This window comes from Oculina patagonica, chromosome 5, assembly GCF_052425735.1.
Source record: "Oculina patagonica isolate OP01 chromosome 5, crgOcupat, whole genome shotgun sequence".
Classification (NCBI taxonomy): Eukaryota; Metazoa; Cnidaria; class Anthozoa; order Scleractinia; family Oculinidae; genus Oculina; species Oculina patagonica.
Window position 1 is genome coordinate 21,734,609 of NC_135762.1, and position 18,134 is coordinate 21,752,742.

At 37.7% G+C, this 18,134-nt stretch overlaps 1 protein-coding gene and 2 long non-coding RNA genes across 3 annotated transcripts in view; 2 read left to right on the forward strand and 1 right to left on the reverse strand.

Moving 5' to 3' along the window:
• Positions 1 to 9,463, forward strand: part of LOC144653273 (uncharacterized) — a 93,372-nt gene extending 83,909 nt beyond the window's left edge. The window contains exons 2-4 of the long non-coding RNA XR_013570716.1: positions 5,556 to 6,195; positions 6,501 to 6,626; positions 7,843 to 9,463. This is a non-coding gene — a long non-coding RNA (uncharacterized LOC144653273). The remainder of the gene's footprint in view (positions 1 to 5,555; positions 6,196 to 6,500; positions 6,627 to 7,842) is intronic.
• LOC144653272 (uncharacterized) lies at positions 44 to 2,527 on the forward strand. The gene is made up of 2 exons (XR_013570715.1): positions 44 to 412; positions 1,966 to 2,527. It is a non-coding gene; the product is annotated as an uncharacterized LOC144653272 (long non-coding RNA).
• A 1,558-nt stretch (positions 9,464 to 11,021) lies between the features above and the next one.
• On the reverse strand, positions 11,022 to 17,554 carry LOC144653254 (uncharacterized). Its single transcript, XM_078513204.1, has 5 exons — positions 16,703 to 17,554; positions 15,818 to 15,982; positions 14,524 to 14,695; positions 13,459 to 13,600; positions 11,022 to 12,537 (listed from the first exon to the last, which is right to left on the reverse strand). Exons 1-5 carry the CDS (start codon positions 17,054 to 17,056, stop codon positions 12,489 to 12,491), a joined length of 882 nt encoding a protein of 293 aa, XP_078369330.1. The 5' UTR covers positions 17,057 to 17,554; the 3' UTR covers positions 11,022 to 12,488.
• Between the last annotated feature and the right edge of the window lie 580 nt (positions 17,555 to 18,134).

The following is an 18,134-nucleotide window of genomic DNA, read 5'->3' on the forward strand; positions in this document are numbered from 1 at the left end:
TTATCGTATAATAAAAGTGCCTACAAACAGAGTAAAGTTTGACGAAAATGCCAGCAAAAGCAAGCAAGGTAAAATAACCTTATTCAAAGCTGATACCCCTTTCTGCCACCGTCAAGGACCCGGGGTCAAGGAACGAAGGGGAACTGGGGGAAGGAGATTTTTCGTGTGCCGTAAGTGACATCCTTCCCGAGAAAAACGCGTGGAGAGAAGCTGTCTGGCAAAAGTTGAAGGAGTGTTTGTCGCGATCGTTTCGTGTTCCTTTTATAAGTTTAATTATACATCATGTTTCGCTTACCTGGGGCTGATAAAACACCCGATAAAGCTGCTGTAGAGGAAGAAAGAAGAAAAGCCAAGCAAAATGTGTGGTTTACAATGAAAGTTTTCGTAGCTTATGTGGCGTTACTAAGATTAGGTAAGGTTATATTCCCCACGCTGCATTCTATGCAGTTTATACGCCGAAGATCTTCGGCGTGGATTTCAAAATTGCGCGGCGTACTGGCGTACGATTGAAGTCGGCACCTTTGAACTGGTGTACAGATGACTTATTTTAGGTATCAGTAATTGAGGACCTTGGTATACCTGCCAACTCTCACGCCTTGGGCGTGAGTCTCACGCCTGCGAGTTGAAAACTTCGATTTCACGCCAACTCACGCTTAGGAACCAATTTCTCACGCCTGGTCAAAAAATGTGAGTTTTTACAACCAAAACGAACACTCTTTCCAAAAAATGTAAACTCAAACCAATGTGAGAAATGAAAACTCCATGTAAAATGAGTAAATGACGATACTTTCTCCGAAATCTCAGAGTTTTGATGAGAAAAGCATTTGGAACGGGGTAGTGTTTAGCAAAACACGCACTAGGGTCGGGATATGTTCGGAACGTCTTCAGAATACCTCAGACGTCTTCGGGAGGCTTCGGACATTATCGTATCCTCTTCGAAAATCCTAGCACTCTCAGGTTAAAAATCTCACGCCTTTGACCCAGAAAAAGTTGGCAGGTATACCTTGGCGTTATGGCATAGACCTATAAAAATTTTTGGCCTATCTTTGGCGTGGCGTGTACACGGAATGCACCCTGGTATATTACCAGCTATTTTAGAGAGTCTTCCCTTGCAACTGTGAGATTATATTTTGGAAACCACCATTTAAGGCTTGTCCATGTTTATGACCAAGTACATGACTCGCAGGACTTCGTGAAGTTCGTGGTGGGTACATTTTTGCAGTGTGAGGGTAGTGTGGTGGTGAAGGGGTAGGGGGTAGGGGTGGTGTTGTGTCTTAACGTAGTTGTTCTCAGAAGCCTGTGATGAAATCCACATGGTTGCACCGGTTCATTTTGTGTGTATTCTGTTGACTGTATTTTTTGTTGCAGCCCCTGTTTAGGGATGGGGAAGGGTTCCTCAAAAATGATGTGTCGCAGAATTTTTAGTCAAATTTCATTGGTCTTGCTGTCAGGAATTTTTTGCAACACCATCAAAAATCAATCAATCAATATTTATTTAATGTTTATTTAATGTGCCATGGCAGAGTCTTAATTTCATTTGCAAGGATAAGAATATCTTGGACTTGCAGAGAAGATACGAGTCCGCAAAGTCTTGGACTTACCATTCGCCAACCATTTATGTAGTGCGTGTATTTAATATACATCAGCCTCTTTTAAATTCTAGCTGGAGATCCTGTGGGGACTGGGGAATGGGTGGGAGGGGAATAGCCTTGTCCAAATTGTGTTTTGTTTAATAAACTGTTTTGGTAATCATATTTCAGTCCTTGTCAGCAGATAGCAACAGTGCTGTTGCTCTAGCTCTATGGAAATCTGTGGTTTGAACATTTGTATACAAGGGACAACGATAAAGTGTATGAGAGAAACTTTTTTTAGTTACCCCCCCCCCCCCAAGTTCATGTACAGAATAATGATGTGTCTCTTAGCAAATGTTTCACTCATTCCAGTTATTCTGTTTTGTTGTTGTAGCTCCTTATGCCTACAAAACTCTTACTGGATGAAGTATTGTGGCTTCTGGAATAACTTTTACAAGACACTGAGACTGCAGATGTTTTTTCTTTCATTTATCAACTTCTTCATTGGAACGTGTTTTACAAAACAAATTATTACTCTTTGCTTTGTTTCTCTGGTTAATGCATTGGTGATGGAGCAAGAACTGTTGCCAATAAAAAACTGTTAAAGTTGGGACCTACTTGTTGGATTATACTTAAATGAAATGAATCTTCAGCTAGCAAGAAGATCAGAGATCAACAAAATGAACTTTCCTTATACAATGTACACAGAGGAGTTGCCGAGACCATCTTCTTTCAAGATTTGGTGAGGATGATGTTTGTCTTATTCAGGAAATGTTTTGTCAGCAACCCTGTTGTATATTTTCATAATCTGAACTTGAAGTTTTCTGCAATCCTTATTGTGCTTTTCATTAACAAATGAACACTGCCTAAGCAACGCAACTGTTTTTCTCTGCTGTTAATCATCTAGTAAGTGGACCTTTCAAGAAACAGAAGTTCACTTCAACCAGTTCAAAAGGTCAGGTCTGTCAGTTGTAATTGGTCAATTTTGATCCATTGTGTTGTTCCAGAAAATGTTTATTCCTCACAGAAGGTTTTAACTTTGAATCCCCCCACTCCTCTGGAAATTCCATTTTAGATTCATACTTTCCTTTAAAAATATTGGCTTTTGAGAACCCTCCACCCTTCCGAATTTCTAATGACCTTCTGTGGGGTGGGCATGGATATTTTTTGAGCCACACATTTTGTTTGTCCCTGTTTTTTTGAGGGTCATTGGCTGACCTATACATTGTAGTTATGACAGACAGCAGTGAAAAATGCAACTGTTAGTTGGGTTTTGAACTTCAGCATTTATGTGTTATTGATAGGTGCAGTATTATAACATATGATCCATTCCAAATGGATTGGAGCTCTTGGTTTTACTTGCTGTAATGTTCTGTGCAATACTTGATATGAAACAAAAAAAAAATACCCCCCCTAATTATTGTAAATTGGTTACTTCACGTCACTGAAAATATTACCACTTTTGATTTTAATACAAAGACTGTGTTTGTGTAATTTGAAGTTGAAATTTTTGTGTGGGTGTTTTGAAAAGGGGAGTCGCCCTAACAGAAATCCAAAAGTGGCAAAAATATTACCACTTGACAAGGAGCATTCATTTGGGAAGTTTCCAAGCATGCTCAGCGCTCTGATTATAGATTATTTCACAGCCTCATGGCCAAACTTTTTGCGTTCGACGAAGGAGAGCGCAAGCCTAATTCTGTTTTGCGTCCTGTGTCTTTTGAGTTGGTAGGCCTGTGCACTGTTATGCGGAATGAATCGAGCTGTAATGCGCGCGCAGGTGTATGGACTCCAAATTGGCCGCCCCGATTGATTTTTGCAGGGGCAAGTCTCGGCCGGGAAACTGGTGCGACGATATTTTAGTCTCGTTTTCGCATTGAATCGTCCCTTTTGTCGTCTTTGGTCGCTGTTCTGCACACGTGCAGCCAATAAAGTATAGCCAAAAAAAACTGTAACTCTTCGAGGTGTGCGGTGTTGCGACCAAAACTGACCGTTGCTTGTGGTCAAATAGCAAATGTTCTGAGTTGTATAGCTCAGCGGCCATTGTGCCACTTGATCATGGCTTGTGATCAAATAACAAACTTTCCGAGTTATGTAGCTCGGCGGCTGTTGAGCCACTTGATCGTTACTTGTGATCAGAACACGGCGTTATCGAGTGATGAGGCTCGCATTTTCGTTAAACATTTGCACGGTGTAGACGATATCAGAGCAGATGAAGCAATCGAATACAACCGAACCATTGTTCAGTCAGATGAAGCGATCGAATACGACCGAACCATTGTTCAGTCAAGTAAATGCGGCACCGGAAGGCATTCTTTTGTATAACGTGACCAAATCACGTCGTGCACAGAGTTCTGTCCAGACTTCGATAAATGATACCCACAATAATTATGATAGTAAGCTTATAAAGAGATATGAAAGAGATGTCCGTGTTGTAGCTGGAAAGAATGGCGATAGGAGTTGTTCTGTTGCTATGATCTCTACAAATGCTGAAAAATCTCAGGCTGTGAAAAAAGCAAAAAGCAACAGGAAACGAGACAGAGTACCATCTCGAATTTCTGTTCGTAGAGTTACTAAATTGCTTAGAAGAAAGAAATACAATATAGTAGACTTAAAAAACTACTGAAACATAATTTCCCAAGCTCCTCACTTATCAGAAATTTTTGTAGCAATTACAAGAAATGGTTTATTTTGTGTAACTCTGAACATTTTTACAGTAAATATGTTTTTTTTTCATAAACAAACAGAAAGAGAAATAAAGATACAAGTATTGCACTGGTAAACAGAAAGAGTTATCAATTGACATGCTTCAAACAAAGTCTGACTTCAGTCACAATAGTGCCTTTGGTCATATTTTCCAAAGTTCAAATTTAAAAGGAGGTATGCTTCCTGCAAATGACAGTTGTAATTTGCCTCGGGTATCTCTTAATGAGAGACTTTCATTAATAAGTTTAATAACTTTGATTTCCCCTTTTTCTTGTACAATTTGTTGGTGATGGGACAAAAGAGGAAGGTGAAATGTTTGTAAGAATAATTTAACAACATTGATTGCGAATAAACTACCCCTCCTTTCAAGCCTTACTCGAACGCATTCCCCTAATCGCTGATTACTACTAGTATAATTACTACTTTTTGGTAATACCAATATGGCTGATGTGAAAACACTCTGTAGAATCAGAAATGCTGCATTCATGCTCTTTGGAATTGTCATGTCAGCTTGCCAGGGTAAAGATGTGCTGTTTGTTACTAGTTTAAAGCTTACTGATGAAAATCTTAGGTCATGTTCTATTGGGAATGCCTGGTTTAAGGTTTTTTTGTTCTATTGCAAAAAAAGAACCTGTTGTTGGTTTCGATTGGTTGGTTTGGTTGATCAACTTTTTCAACTGGCATCAAACTAGGTTGAGATGGTTGGTTTGGAAATTCACATGAAAGGTGCAATGGCCTATTCTTTGAGGTTAAGTTTTGAACTTAAGAGTTAAATTTGTGCGCCTGTCCTGCAAAGTTGAACAACAACAACAACACACGCTTTATTACCAAAGAATAAAATTAATAAGATTTACAATTCAAACATTTATTAAAACAAAAATAGGTAAATTTACTCAGAATAACTAAAAAGCTAATCGAGCTGAGTAAAAATAAATAATATTCACATATACAGGAGGTTGTTTGACACTAAAGCAAGAAAGAAGAAAAAGGAAAACAACAGTATGTAATAATTAAATAAAGCAATAAAAAATAATAAAATAAATACGGTAAATAAATAATTGAATAAATAAATAAGCAAACAATATGTACCAGTTGAAAACATTTCGAGTTTGACTTTGTATTTGAAGGTATTTGAAGGTTTTAAAGTGCTACTGTGATGAAATTCGTATCTTTCCTTTTGTGGCCGTTTTAACATATTAACAAGTACTCTTTATGAGAAGAAAAATGCTTTTTATTTTTTTCAAATATCTCTTTCCTTTCCAGAGATATTCAAGTTTTTAGCGGAGCTCCTTTGCGGCCCGTAAGGGCCGCAGAGCGGAGCACCATACCCATAAAAAAAAACACATGAAAAAAAAAAAAAACACATGAAAAAAAATAGGAAACCATGCATCCGAGTTTTCATGGTCATCATGGCTAGCGGCATGACTCGCGGGCGCGTACGGCGGCGTACGTACGGTGTTGCGCACATCCGGGATCTTGAAAGGTCTTGACAACTCGCGCAGTACTGGCGCGAAATAATTTTGCAGTGTGAGGTCTATTGGCAAAGAAATTTTCAGAATTACTACGTATTTTTAAATCCTATTCAGCTAGTCTGAAAGTTAGAACTTGAGACAAACATATTTATTTTGGCTCCTTGTTATGCCGATGACTACAAACGAGAGCAGGGTAAACTTAACTTCGAGGAAACAGGGTTTAAGCGATTTGCGACGGGAAAGAGATCGCGAGAGATCCAGAAAACCCGGACAGAAAGCAGGCGAAAAAGTATAGCAAAGCGCCTGTCGAACCTGGTAGCAAAGTAGCGAAGAAAAGCGACTAAAATAGCAAGAGAGGTGCCGAGAAAACAGGCAAAGAAATAGCGGAGAACAAGGGAACGGAGATAAAACGAGCAGACGAGTGTACCTACTGCGGCCAACTGGTGAAGGTGAGTACAAAACTGCAGTGTTTCCGTCATTTATACGCAAAGCTGTAAGCTTATATTTACGGCACATTTTACTTGCTTTCGCCACTAAGCATTTGCTTGTGACATGAACAATGTTGAAAAATACTATTCGTTAAAATTCAGTTTTACCAGGTTTTACTGATCAAATAGGAGGATTTGATTATGTAAACAAATAATTGTTGGGCCTTCGAGTAACGAATTCACAAAGAATATTACTTCAACACATCTCGAAGAAAATAAAGCTTACGATTTTTAAATGCTTGTGATATGATTATTTTGTTTTACAGTGCTGGAAGAGCAGCTGAGATGAGAATGAAAGTGATGTCAGTTTGCACGAAGCACCTGGAATTTCGTTAACTCCGAGTGAAATAGATCGATTCAGTGTATGCAGTTTATTGATATTCATGATGGAGGTAAAATTACTGTTCATTTAGTCAGAGTAAATAAACTTCAGCTTTATTACACTTGTCATGTAGTTCTGTTCACTATTGAGCGTTCATGTGGATTACATAACAATGTCAACAATTTTGAGATTTTGAGGTCTGTTTTGCTGGTTTCATTCAGAATGTCAACAGTAAATGTTATATTTGTCATAAAAAAATCACAATCTTGTTGTGTAATTTGGAAAATGCACACAACAAAGGTTAATGACTACTGGAAAACTGGAATCTTTGTGAGTAAATTCATGCCATTTTAGACACTCTATGCAGCTGTGCATGCAAACTTATTATTAAAAGCTTTTCTCTTAACAGTAATACTAAGATTTTTAAAGATACACATTTAATTAAGATGTGGCAATGTTTTTCCTATGCATGTACATGTATATATAGGGGTAGAGGGGAGGGGGAGTATTTAAAGGCCAAACCTTTTAATTAAGAGGGGGTGTAAGGGTTTGCAGTGATGCTTTGAGTTTATTAAAATATTTACAGTAGAACCCTGCTAACTCGAACTCTGAAGGGAAACGAAAATGAGTTCGAGTTAGCGGGGTTTTTCGAGTTAGCGGGGTTGATTGAATATTTTATTTGCCAAGTTAATAATTGATAGTTTACTGATTTTTAAGCACTTCAGTATACAGTACTGTGCAAATTGAACTTATCTTGCCAGAAACTCTAAAGCGACCACACATTCTTTTGTTAATAGTGGAAAATGACTGTCAAATACATGATCTGTTCATTGCTATAATCAATGGGCAACCGTTGCGAGTTGCAAGTTCCGGAATTCGAGTTATCAGGGTAAAAAGTTTGACCCAAATTTTGTTAAAGGGAAACAAAATTTAGTTCGAGTTAGCGGGGTTTTCGAGTTATCCGAGTTCGAGTTAACCGAGTAAAAATGACTGAAAAGTGGGGTCAAATCCAAGGGAAATGGAAGTGAGTTCGAGTTAGCAAGGTTGTTCGAGTTATCCGAGTTTGAGTTACCAGGGTTTTTTTCTGTAGTTGACTTCGCAGTTATCAGTAAAAAAAAATAGTCTGTGCTGATACATCTCTGTTAAATATATAAGGTATCCTTTCGCATCCAGTAGTTTTGCTTCACTTTATACAAGCTTGCGTTAAGTGTTTTGTTTTATAAATTATTGATATTCATGCCAATTAATCAATTTTAATTTAATCTGTGGCATTTGACTTTTTTCAGGGTTAACATGAGTTTCAGAGACACAAAAACAGAATGTGGACAAGGACATCAAAAGAAAACAGGAAGGATTAAGATTATCCAGCTTGATGTTTGGGTGTCTTCATGATGCCATTTTCAAGAGACTAGTAAATTACATGTAAATTGAAATCAAGAAAAGCTGCAAATGAGCAAAGTTTATATTTTAAATGTTAACGTATTTACAGTGTACTTCAGAAAACAACTTCTTGATTGACCTGTCTCTTTCACATCTTTTTAGATGTAACAAGGGCATTATGAAGTGATCTTTTTAAGAATATGCAGCCAAAACAGTAACAGCAGAAATGAATGGGAGTTTAAAATTTCTATTTTCAATGTTTTGGCTGGTAAGAAACCACATGTGACCAAGCTAAAATCTCTTTGGCCGGTTAACATGACCTGTAAGTGTCCAAATATTTTGAGCCCTCGACTACACAGGACTTACATGTAGTTGTCTAACTACTGTATATCATAAGATCTTTGGTTGACCTTGGGGGAGGTAGTGGAGTTAAAAAGCAATGTAATAATTTGAATTTGGATTGGTAATGCTGAAACTGGTGGTACTGTAATTCTAAAGTATAGACGTTAAAATCGTGATTGCAAGCAATATGCAATACCAATTTCATTCTTATGTGTTGTATGCTGTGTACAATTTATAAGAACAGCTATAATGTTAAAATTAGTGAAATATTCTAAAGCCAGATAAAATTTGCAGTATCCATTAGGTACCATGAAGCAACCAAATTGTGACTCATTTGCTTACTTTGTGAACTCCATGACGAATGGGTAACATGACTCCACAAAAATGTGTACAATAAAGCATACAAATTTTTAAAAGAGCAGTTAAAGTATTGATGCTATATTTTTTTCTTGCATAGTTTTATACACAAGCAAACATGATTCTATTTTTTCTGCGTAATCAAAGAACAAAACTGAGTTTGAGACTCACAAACAATATTCTATCTTCCCAGAATTTTTGTTTTTTTATTTCTGTAAGTGAAGTGAAACCCCTTAAGAGGAAGGGGACTCAAAAAGACATGTAAAAGTAAAAAAGGTGCTATCATCCTTTTTTTTGGGGCGGGGGGGGGGGGGTGGGATGGGGTTACAGAATGTCCCTTCTTTGCTTCCAGTTAGTTTCACTCCGGTTTGCTTGTAGTTAGGTTCACCCCTGTTTGCTCGCAGTTAGCTTTATTCATCCGGTGTGCTTGGGATTAGCTTTTACTCTAGTTTGCTTGTGGTTAGCTTTCACTCCGGTTTGCTTGGCATTAGCTTATGGCAATATGCTGTAAACCCTTTGCTACATGTATGACCTCTGCCATTTCCATTCAAAATTAAAATATAGGCAAATAGTGAAAATAAAAACGAATGAATGAAAAAAAGAAAATTAACCATATTCTTAATGTAGATGTATATTATTTCCTTTATACTCTAAATGTTAAGTGATTTGCTAATTTACCACGTGATATGCCTATCTACCCCAACATGCAGCCCTACTACCCCCTCCTTATCTACACGAAGGTTACATAATTACCCGTTTTGCAGCATAATTTCCCATCCAGACTTCTGGATCATAATGCTGTCGGTGGAATTAAAACGTTTTGATTGATTTTGTTTGTTCTCGGCTTATTTGGTGTTGCTGTATACGGTACTCCCATATAAGGGCTATACGGGTATGTGCTGCTCAACAGGGTGTGCCTTTTGCCTCTCTGACTCTGAAACAGGGTATACAAATCACCCTTTTGACTGTGGAACACTATCAAGTTTAGCTATGAAACTCCGCTCCTCTCATTGGTTTTTCTCCAAGCCACAGACAAAGTCAAGTGAGCGCTTTGTGATGTATGCTAGTGTTTTTATATCTATCTTCATATATTTTTCATTGTGGATATTGTCTGGAACAGGGTCGCAAATTGAGCCGTTTTTCTCTGGAACAGGTCCAGAGTCTCAGCGACTCAGTGGCACACCCCTTTAGTAAATTTTAGGGAGTACCTCTTTCCCCCCCCCCCCCCCCCGGGACACGGTAAAAAAAAAGTAAGTAACAATATTAATATTTATAAAAAAAAAATAAAACGAATATTATATTCTTAGCCTTAAAATTGTACAATGGCTTGAATTCAGGTTTCAATAAAGTGCAAAATAATTAACTGGGGTGCTCCGCTTTTAGGCTTGCCTAAATCTATATATTAGAATATGCAAATTAGCAAAATGATGACGTCATAGACTCAACCAAATTTTCATCAAATATGAAGAAAGTGATATCTAAGCCAATTTTTATCACAAGTCTCTGATTTTTGCAGTAACCTTCTGGGAGTTGTGTTTCACAATTTGAAATTAACAATTTGGTTACCATGGTGACATACTAGGTTCCAGATCCCCTGGATGCTAAAAGCTTTTCTGGCAGATTCTAGCATTCTTTTTTGATATTTGCCAATGATGCTTTACATGGGTGATTTGTCAAGCATATGAAAGAATTTGGCCGTCGTCTTGGCTGGGTTACATTTTTCCGAACTAAAAAAAATAAAATATTAAAAATAAATTGCAGGGGACTGAAAAAGAGTGGGTTGCCATGGTAACGTAATTTTATTCCAACTGAAAGTGTGTTTTCTGTAGAACTATTAGTCTGCCAAGTTTCATTGGTCTCTGCAAAAAAATGACTGAGATAATTCAATTTTTGTACTTAACATAAAATTGGGTTGAGTAGATGACGTCATCAGTCCCCTAATTTGCATATTTTGCAATTTTTTTAAGCTTGAATATCTCCGGAACTAAAATCGATATTTGAAAACGGAAAACGCCATTTTGAATCTTTCGTTAAAATCTCCATAAAACGACTAAAATATCAAGAGGTGAAAATTTCATCACAGTAGCATTTTAAAGGGATGTGTTTAATATTTTCATATTGATGATTCCAAACTTTTACAGCTGCAAATCGAATGTCGAATATAACAAAGTTTGTTTTAATGGTATTGATGGTATTGATTTGCATTTAGAAGCAAGCCTGGTATTATATGAATGTACTGATGAAACTGATTGAAAAAAATGTTCAAGTGAAGAGGGAAGTAGATCATTTTAAAGATTAAAGATATGTTGGGAAAGTACTTAATTGGTTTTATAGCAGTAGTAAACCAACAGATTTTTTTTTTCATTTGAAAGAAACAAGACAGGTAATGTGAGCAAAGACTTTATTTGAAACACAAAATGCATTAAAAACAGCATGTAATAACATCATAACTGCTTTTTAAAATTACATTTACATGTACATATTTAGGTTTGTTTTTTGAAACCAAAATGAAATATTCTTGAAAAAAACTCATTACTTACACAACAAATTAGGATAATTAACACAAAAGAGTAAAAAAGTTACAAAAATGCCTGCTTTCATCTGAAAAAAAAAGAACTTTTACATGTGAAATTAATGTTAAATATAATTATTAAACTACTTTTGTTGGCATAAGTAATTCTCACTATTTTATCCCCTTACAAAAGCATTGTACTCCTTTAGATCTTTAAGTTACAAAGTGTAAGATTTTGTTATTTTACAATATTTCGTTATTTAATACAAATACTATTATTTTGTGTGCCATATTTAACCTGATCTTAAAAAGTGAAATTTAAGCTTTCCATCTATCTTGTACGAATATATTTCCCAATATAATATAAAACACCATGCAAATAGTACCAAATTACCAAGTGTATTACTTTACATTATGATGGAAAATTTCTTAATTTCTTAAAATGCAAGATGTAAACAATGGCATCCTTAACTGTATGCCTGTTCAACAGTGACATCAAATGAAAAATCCCATGAAAATTGCTTGACTATGTATAGCAAGTTAAAACTAACACTGAAAACTGTTTTACTCTGATGTTTTTTTATAAGTAGTAAATGAAAAGAAAAAATGGCGCGCTTAGCAAGATACAGGCTTTTAGCCAGGTGGGAGTCCAGGAGTCCTATGGATGGCCACTTTTGAGAGAAAATTAATATGAATAACTGTATGCGGAGGTATTTTTAGCAAGTTTGGAAATCTTTGGACACCTTTGCACTCATAACTGCAGAAAAACACCTTGCATGCTCCTCAGGCCCTCCTATGGGGACAAAGTCAGGCCTTATAAAAATTTTGGACTCCCACTTCTTGAATCCTGGCTAAAAGCCTGGCAAGATATACAGACTATAAATCTTTGAAATCTTCTCTTTAGTGACTTCTGCAAACTTGTATTTAATATTGACAAAATTTTTGATTCCCACTAGTAAAAAAATACAACCTTATTGCAACAGTTCATTTTCATTGCCAAAAACTATTGCTGTGTTGTAGTTATCAAAACTATTACTACTTCAAATTTAAACTGCTGAATTTACAAATGGGAAATTTATGAAAGAGTGTAATACTGTTTTTACTTCTCACTGGATTCATTTTGCTTAGCCTTGAATTCTGGATCTCAGCAGCAGGACAAGAAAGAGAAAACACTTTCTCTTTCTTCATAATGCTACTTTGAAGTTTCCTGACCAGAAAATTAGGTGACAGGTTTTTTTATCACTGTTCTACAATGTACTATGTTAAGACAACATGTTAGTCTTTAGGATGGCTACAAGAGCTGAGCATGAGCAATCCTCAAGAACCTCTGTGATCACATCACTAGGTGCGTGAGTGAAGGAAAGCAACCCGAGCCTCGTCATCTTCATCCCTAAAGTACAATTATAGGAAGGTTATTATAAGTGTGAGATAAACAACCCAATAACTCCCAAAAAGCATGATGCTAATATCGGGAAAGGCTTTCCATTTCTAATAAACATGCATTTTTAAAATACATTTTTGTGCTGTTATCACATGTTGTTTGATAATGCATTGAATTTACCTCACTGATTATTGATAAAATATAATTGAGGGTGGGAACCAGGCAGTTAAGGCAGGGGTGGGTGTGACTCTCATTCCAAGGGGGTGGGGATTCTAGTCGTCTTGCTTAGGGGTATAAATTTCGAATTTTTGGTCTTACTTAGGGTGTTCCTGGCAAAATCCTAATATTTTTAGCCGTCAATGTCTTGTTGAGGGTTGCACATGAAGACTGAATATACAAATATAAATTATATTTTAAGTATTTTAGTATCTTTTAGTGGTCAAACAAGCTTGAACCATGCCCAAATTGGTCTCTTTTAGGGGTTCTTTTCAAAATTTTTGACGAGCATTCCCACCCTTTTTGTATGGGAGTCCCCCCGGGAGTTAAGGGTGGGTAGGACTCCATGGGATGACAGAAACGTGAGGGTAGGCATATATCACATAGAGATGGTGGGAGGTGGGAACTAGGAGAAATTGAGAACTATTAAGGTAGGGGCAAGAAGTAGGAGCTGGGAGTAAAAGGGAAGGGAAGCAGGAGGTTTAAATTTCCTTGCCCCCCTCCCCCCACAAGTTTAAGATGCTCCTGCCTTTTGAATTGGGCCCTCAATTTCCAGGTTTAAAAAAATCTTTGCTTCGGTATACAACAAAGCAAAACTAGGATTACTTTATTAGGAAAGTGTAAGGCTGTGTAGATTATGTAGGGTCCCCTTTTTGGGATGGAAAAGATTGGAACTTTTTTATTCACAACACTTCCCTAAACCTCCAAACTTACTCTTTGTAGAATGTCATTTTGACTTTCTTGCCCTTGAGCTCGCCTCTTTTTCTGAAGCAGCAGTACACTGTCCCTATAATCACCACTGTCAGGACCCCAGACACAGCAAGCACAACAGTAATCCAGTGTTTTTTCACTTGATCTGAAAGCAAAAAAAAAAACAGTAGCAAAAACTTTCTCAAACTCATTAACAATTCCTCATGTTAAAAAACCGGGGGGGGGGGGGTTTTAAAACAAAAGAAATCAACACCTGAAAAGAGTGTTTCTGTGTTTTAAAAATTGAGGGTTACTACCTGTGATTGGGAGGCGTGCTGGACTAATGATTAGCATGCTGGACACCGGATCAAGGGGTCCGGGTTCGAGCCCTGGCTGGGGTCATTGTGTTTTGTTCTTTGGTAAGACACTTTACTCTCATGGTGCCTCTCTTCACCCAGGTGTATAAATGGGTACCGGTGAATTTACTGCTGGTGGGTAACCCTGCAATGGACTAGCATCCCATCCAGGGGGGAGTAGAAACACTTCTAGTCACTCTCATGCTACGGAAACCAGGATAAGCTCAGGCCTGATGGGCCACTAGGCTTGGACACAGACTTTACCTTTACTACCTGTGATGACCTACATGCCAGGGGAGAGTAGCAATGCTGCATGTTGCTCTGATTCATTGGATTGAAACATACCTTACTTTAAAAAATAAAGATGAGATGCAACATGACACGGAGGGACAAAGAAAAAGAGTCCGGCGAACCTGGCCCCCAGAACCGGTGGGCGCCACACGAGCAAGAGAGGGAGGGACAGGGAAATGACACGGCGAACGAGGACAAGAAACGAGAAAAAAAAGAGGAGCCGAAAGAGAGAGGGAGGGGAAGAGAGCCCGGGAGACCCAGGGCAGAAACACCACGACCGAGCAAAACCATCAATAAAACCTTACTTTATAATTATAGCTTCTGGCAACTTAATCTTTTTTTGACTGTTTCACTGGTTTTGTGGCATTACATTAAATACTAATGTTATTTGCATCATTAAAAATTAATATCTTTGCATTTAACATACAGAAGTGGTTAATACCTTGAAGACGTTTATGCCAAGGTGTTTGATTCTCTTCTTTCTTGTTCCCTTTTTTCACGATGATTACTTCTTTTACGGCCAGAGTGTCCATAATGTTACCCGTGATGGCTGATAGGTCTTTTAAGTAGACATTAGAATTGCCATATGCACCAAAGATCCACATAGGTTCATCCTGAAAGGTGACAAAATACTTGTTAAGGGGGTACTCCTTGAAGATGTGCCCCCAGTTCTCAAATCTGTTACCCAATTTCAGGCCAAGACGTTTCCTTCTTTTATTTTAGCGCGAGCTTTATAATTTTTACCCTATTACAGACCTGGGACTTATTTCCCTTCAAAGGTCCCTAAACATTTTTCCACCTGGAAAGCCATAGGAAAATCTTAAAAACCTTATGATTACAGAGCTGACTTTTATTCACATATTCAGGTTTCCTTCATGTACAAAGTTTCAGAACTATACACTTCTCTGTTTTTTAGTTACAAATAACTAGAAATGGCTTTGCAGGCCTGAAAAGTTACCCGGCCTTTTGGGACACAGGCCCCGGATTTGTTGTATCTGGAAAGAGGCCTAGTACACGCTGCCCGCTTTTTGCTAAAAAAGTAGATGGGCCAAAGGGCTGAAATTTTTTCTATACTCCCCTTATTGGAAAAAAGAAGAGAAAGCCCCTTCTTCACTCTGTGACCCCCCCCTTTTTTTGGAGCAAGAATAGAACTATCTTTAAATTGGGCATACCCAAGGGTGGATCCAGGAATTTTTTTTACGAGGGGGTGCACCGCTAAGGAATGGAGGAACTGACTGTTGACATAGACAAATTGTAAAAGCAAATACTAAGCCGCAGGTCATCTCAGGGAGGGGCCATGCACCCCCCCCCCTTCACCCTTCCCCTAGATCCGCCCCTGATAACTTTCCCCCATGCTCAATTGCTCAATTTTGAGCACCTATGCATCTGCCACTGGCTACATTAAATATCTGAATAGACATGTTGATCACAATTTTGTTTTCTTTTTCTTTTTTTTCTCTCATATATATATTTGAAGATGTTAATCATATCCTATAATATATCATTCTTGCAGTTGTAGAATAATTCTAAATCTACAACCTTAAAACTAAAAGGCTGTAAAACATCTGGGGCAGCATATACCCATAAAGCTAATTTGGGGTATGCATTTGTGTATGTCTGTTGCAAAGGTTTTCAAAAAATATATTTATAATAACGGGTAGTACACCCCTTCTCCAGCTTGTAAGAGATTATATATCCTATATATGTCCTTTAACTATATTAGATCAGTGACTTACCGTGATGGGTACGTCTTGTGGGTCGCCTGTGTCAAGCTTTCTACTGATCAACAGGACTGATCGCCTTGAAGTGTTCTTTGACGGGATTTGTACACTCACATGGTAGTCCATATGAGTTTTATTATCTTTCTGTAGAACTCCTGACTTATTTATTGTATTCAAGTCCTGCAAACATTTAGTATATCATGATAAGCTTTATAAAAATTATCATATCCAGGTTTGAGGGCTGCATATGAAGAAATAAAAAATACGTTTTTACCTTGTATTGGTGGTCAAGAATGATCAAGCATTAAAATGGTATCTTTGAGGGGTCAACAAAAGCTTGAATCATGCCCAGATCTCCTTTGGAGTCAAATAAAAATTTTCCGAAGAGCATTCCTGTCTCCTGGGTATAGTATTCGACCCTTTCAGCCCAACTTCAAAATGTCAATAACCTTTTATTCTCTTATAAACTAAGAAATATTTCTTATAATATTAGTTTTTATTTAAAACTGTTTTTTTTTAGCTCAGTTCTTGCTGAGTCATGAGAAATGCTAAGCGAGGTAAATAACGCGTCGGTTTGTGCTATACAAAACGATAATTCGAAACAATAGAAACGTATTTCATTAATTTAATGAAATACGCAGTATTAAAATATTATTTGTCTAAATTGGTTGTTTTACAATCATCTTCGCACGTGCATGAAAAGAGCCGGATTTTAGAGGGCTAAAAAAATCAACATGGTATTAGCCATTGTGCTTTTGCTTGCTTGAAAGCGAAGTAGAAACAAATATGATGCCGAAACCCACCCTTATATTACGATCACTGTAAATAGATAAATACAAATATGGTGATCAGGGCTTATATTAAACAAGTGCTTCAAATGAGACGAAAAAAAATCCTTACCAAAGTCGTTCTCTCTTTTGCAGAAGACGGCCAAGTGACCACAAAGTCCCCGCGAGATTCGCTCAATTTCGGCGGGAGATTCTTGGTCTCGGATTTATTCCTTGGTAAAGGCATAAATCCCAGCAAAATCCAGCCTTTTTCATCGACTGTAACGTTCACCCTGAATTCAATGCTCTTTGCCGTTTCATTAACCGTCCATTCGACGATGTAATTGTCGCTCAAGTTGACTTTGTTGGCGAAGACGTCGGGCTTTTTAGCGGTGCTTTCATGCGAAGCGTAAACAGAAAGGACGAAGAAAAACAACTGTATGTAAAAGGTCATTGTTTTGAACACGTATTTCTTGGCTGTGTGCATGATGAGGCTTCGTCTGAGCGACTTGGATATTTTGTGGCCTTTGTGCGGCGGTAAAAGTTCGGACGTCGACAAGGACTTTAGTCAAAATGTTACTGCGTTGTAAATAATACTCGAAGCACTCGACCAGCGCAGAAACACAACGGTGCCCTCGCGTTTCAATGGGTTCTCCGACCACTTCTTCTGCTCTTTTGTCGGTTCAGCTGGTTTTTGCTCAACTTACAATAACCTTGCCCTCTTTTGTTTAGCGAGGAGTATCTGTGGAAAACAGGTTTTAAACCACTCCATACGGTTTCCAAGCGCTTACTTTTGCAGCCAGACACGAAAGTTAAACAAGTGAATTCCCTCCACGTAACCTTTTCAAATGCAAATCAGTCAACTAGCTCTAATTTGAATACTAGTAATAACATTGTTACTTCGAACTAAAACCAAAAACTTCGTTGTTATTTAATTACAGAGCTTTGGACCCTTGGAAAGAATCCTGCCATTTAAAGACTAAAATTTAGCTCCTTTTTATTTCGTCTAAAATCTATTAATTTGCAGAATTAAGAATGTTGAGATCACTCATTAAAATGCACGTGGTACCACGTGTTTTAGTGGAGCTTCCGTTTTACTTTCGCGCGCATCATGGCCAGCTTTGATTGACAGAGCCCTAAAAATGCCATTTAGAAGCACTCAGACCCTTTAAGGACATAACCCATTGATCTATTATCGATTAAAATATCATTTACTTCAGACTCTCAGACGACAAGGGTAAAAGCGAACAACCCCGATCAACCTCTTTTGGAGTTTTTTAAAATGGCTGAGCACCCCCGAGAAGATACTGGGGACGAAGTTGTCGAGCGCGGCGGAGTTCGCTTGTTTTCAATTTCGCTGTCCGTTATATTTTTTTTTTCTTGGTTATGTCAATGATCGTCAATGGGATTCTGACAAATAGATTTAGACAAAACTACAGGGCACTCATACTCATAACACTGACTGGGTTCCCACCATCGGGACATCATGTAATAAATTACGTCACTATAAGCAGACAAATACCGTAGAATTCCGGTTATAAGCCCTGGGCTTATACAACTTCTTA